This window comes from Nannobrachium achirus (genome assembly GCF_963921795.1).
Source record: "Nannobrachium achirus genome assembly, chromosome: 4".
In the NCBI taxonomy this organism is placed as follows: Eukaryota; Metazoa; Chordata; class Actinopteri; order Myctophiformes; family Myctophidae; genus Nannobrachium; species Nannobrachium achirus.
In genome coordinates, this window is record NC_137813.1 from 65,241,245 (window position 1) to 65,243,941 (window position 2,697).

The 2,697-nt window shown below is 42.2% G+C and overlaps 1 protein-coding gene across 1 annotated transcript; it reads left to right on the forward strand.

Annotated features, from left to right (window-relative positions):
• Positions 1-534: 534 nt before the first annotated feature.
• Positions 535-1,941, forward strand: LOC308283108 (zinc-binding protein A33-like; the record flags this gene model as incomplete). The annotated part of the gene is made up of 1 exon (XM_080723492.1): positions 535-1,941. One exon carries the CDS (start codon positions 535-537, stop codon positions 1,939-1,941), a length of 1,407 nt encoding a protein of 468 aa, XP_080579618.1.
• Between the last annotated feature and the right edge of the window lie 756 nt (positions 1,942-2,697).

The following is a 2,697-nucleotide window of genomic DNA, read 5'->3' on the forward strand; positions in this document are numbered from 1 at the left end:
GGGGACTGCCCATAATGCCGAAGGTTCATTGTTCCGAAGGTTCATTAGTCTGAATTTAGTTAGCGTTACTGAGGTTAGGGTTAGGGTTAGGTTAGAGTTGGGCATAGTTTTCTTAACAAATTCGGACTAATAAACCTTCGGAACAATGAACCTTCGGAGCAATGCCATGGCACCCTTGTTCCTGTTTTTGTGATGATGAATTGTGAAAACTAGAGCAACATTATAGCCCTGTGATTGTTTTAATACTTTTATATGAGTGGAGTTCCAACTGTCTGACATTAGGTGTAACATATATGATTTACAAAACATTCTACAGAACATTGCATAGATCTTTATTCTTAGACAGTTGTAAAACATGAGCATCATGCAGGCTAATACAAAATGAAATGCTATTCTAACATTCTTTCTTTCTTTCTTTCTTTCTTTCTTTCTTTCTTTCTTTCTTTCTTTCTTTCTCTTCAGCACTGTTTGGAGACTCACTGATCAGTGAGGTGAAGTTGAATGTGAACTGGTGAGTCTTACAAACCAAAGAAAATGGCAGATAACATTTCTCTTGAATGTTCCCTTTGTGTAGAGACTTTCAGAGACCCTGTATCTCTGAGCTGTCATCACAGCTTCTGTTCAAACTGCCTGAAGAAATTCTGGGAACAAACTGAGAACAAGAACTGTCCCATTTGTAAGAGAAAAGCATCTAAGGGTCTTCTTATTGACTTTACACTGAAGGCACTAGCTGACTCTTATGCTGCAAGGAAGCAAGCTGAGTCATCTGAGGAGGAAGCTGTGGAATTGTCGTGTGAACATCAAGAGGAGCCTAAACTGTTCTGTGAGGAAGAACAACGAGCTCTGTGTCTTATCTGTGACTTCCCTCACCATCGTGGTCACAATCTAGTACCTGTAGGACAAGCAGTCAATAACCTGAAGGACCAACTGAAGCCTGACCTCAAGTCTCTACAGGACAAGAAGAAAGAAAACCAAACGGTTGAACAGAAATACAAAGACGTGGTTCAACACAACAAGAAGCAGGTGGTGACCGCAGAGAGGCGGATCAGAGCAGAGATTGAAAAGATGCACCAGTTCCTGAGAGAGGAAGAGAAGACCAGACTGGCTGCTCTGAGGGAGGAAGAGGAGCAGAAGGGGGAGATTGTCAGCAGAGAGATGAAGATCATTCAGGAGCAGATCTCCTCTCTCTCAGACAGCATCTCTGCTGTAGAACAAGAGCTGCAGAAACCCAGTGTGTCATTTCTCAGCAGTTATAAACACACTCAGACCAGCGCCAGAGTCCAGTGTAAACTGTCAGAACCACAGCTGGTCTCTGGAGCTCTGATAGACGCGGCCAAACACCTGGAAAACCTGTCCTTCAGAGTGTGGGAGAAGATGAAGGAGAAGGTCAAGTTCACTCCCGTCATTCTGGACCCAAACACAGCACACCCTGTGCTCTGTCTGTCTGAAGACCTGACCAGTGTGAGACATGCAGGCACAGTGCAGCAGCTTCCTGACAACCCAGAGAGATTCACTAAGTATGCCACTGTTCTGGGTTCAGAGGGCTTCAGTTCAGGAAAACACAGCTGGGAGATCGAGGTTGGAGACCATCCATTCTGGAGTATAGGTTTGGCTAATGAGTCTGTTGACAGGAAGGGAGAGATGTATGCCTTATCAAAATATGGATGCTGGTTGTTATGTCAGGGAAGTGGGAAGTACACTAATGGTCATGGAGAAACCCTCCCATTGAAGAGAAATCCTCAGAGGATCAGAGTCCAGCTGGACTATGACAGGGGGGAGGTGTCCTTCTACGACCCTGAAGACACGACTCACATCTACACTCATAAAGACACTTTCACTGAGAAACTCTACCCTTTTTTCTCTATTGGACTGGCTGGTGATGCTAAAACCATTGATATCAAAATCTGCCAAGCAGAGACATGTCTCTCTGTGAAGATATAGAGATGTCAGTGTGTGCATGAAACTACATTAAACATTGCATCCCTGTTCTGGGGAGAAAAATTCAGTGAACAGCCGAACACAGATCTACAAGCTCACAACACGTCATTTTCAAAAAGTAAAAAAAAAAAGAAAACCCATAATATGTGTGTGCGTGTGTGAGTGCGTCGTGTGTGCTCGCGTGCTCACTGGTGCACGCATGTGTTTGTGAGTATAAACACTGTTGTACAGTAAGACAGCCTTTATTAAAGTGTTCATTCATCATCAGTGACAGTCGTCTATGATCTCAAATCATCTTCATATCCACTCTGCTCACTGTTTACCAGCACAAACACCTGGACTGGATTTCGCACTGAAACTGAACTGGACTGGACTGATTGAGTGGTTGATTACGTGTCATAAACCGTTTGTTTATTTGGAGGTTTAGAATTAACTGAAGTTGAATTTGGCTTTGTTTACATTGTGAAAATGAATGTAACTTTATCTTTTGAGAAACAGAATTTGTCTGCCTGCATGTGAAAGCAAAGATCCGTATTGGGATTTTGAATTGTAAAGACTTTGGGATTATTCTTCACATGTTCAAAATTACACTTTTACATTCAACACCAAATTCAAACAATGTAAATCAGCTTCAGCTGGTGAGAATATTATGCCCTGTAAGCATGTTACTTATCAGGATGAATAGAATATACTTAATCAGGACAAATATTTTACAACAATGCTGTTGTATTCATTTTTAATATTGGATTGTGTGGTGTT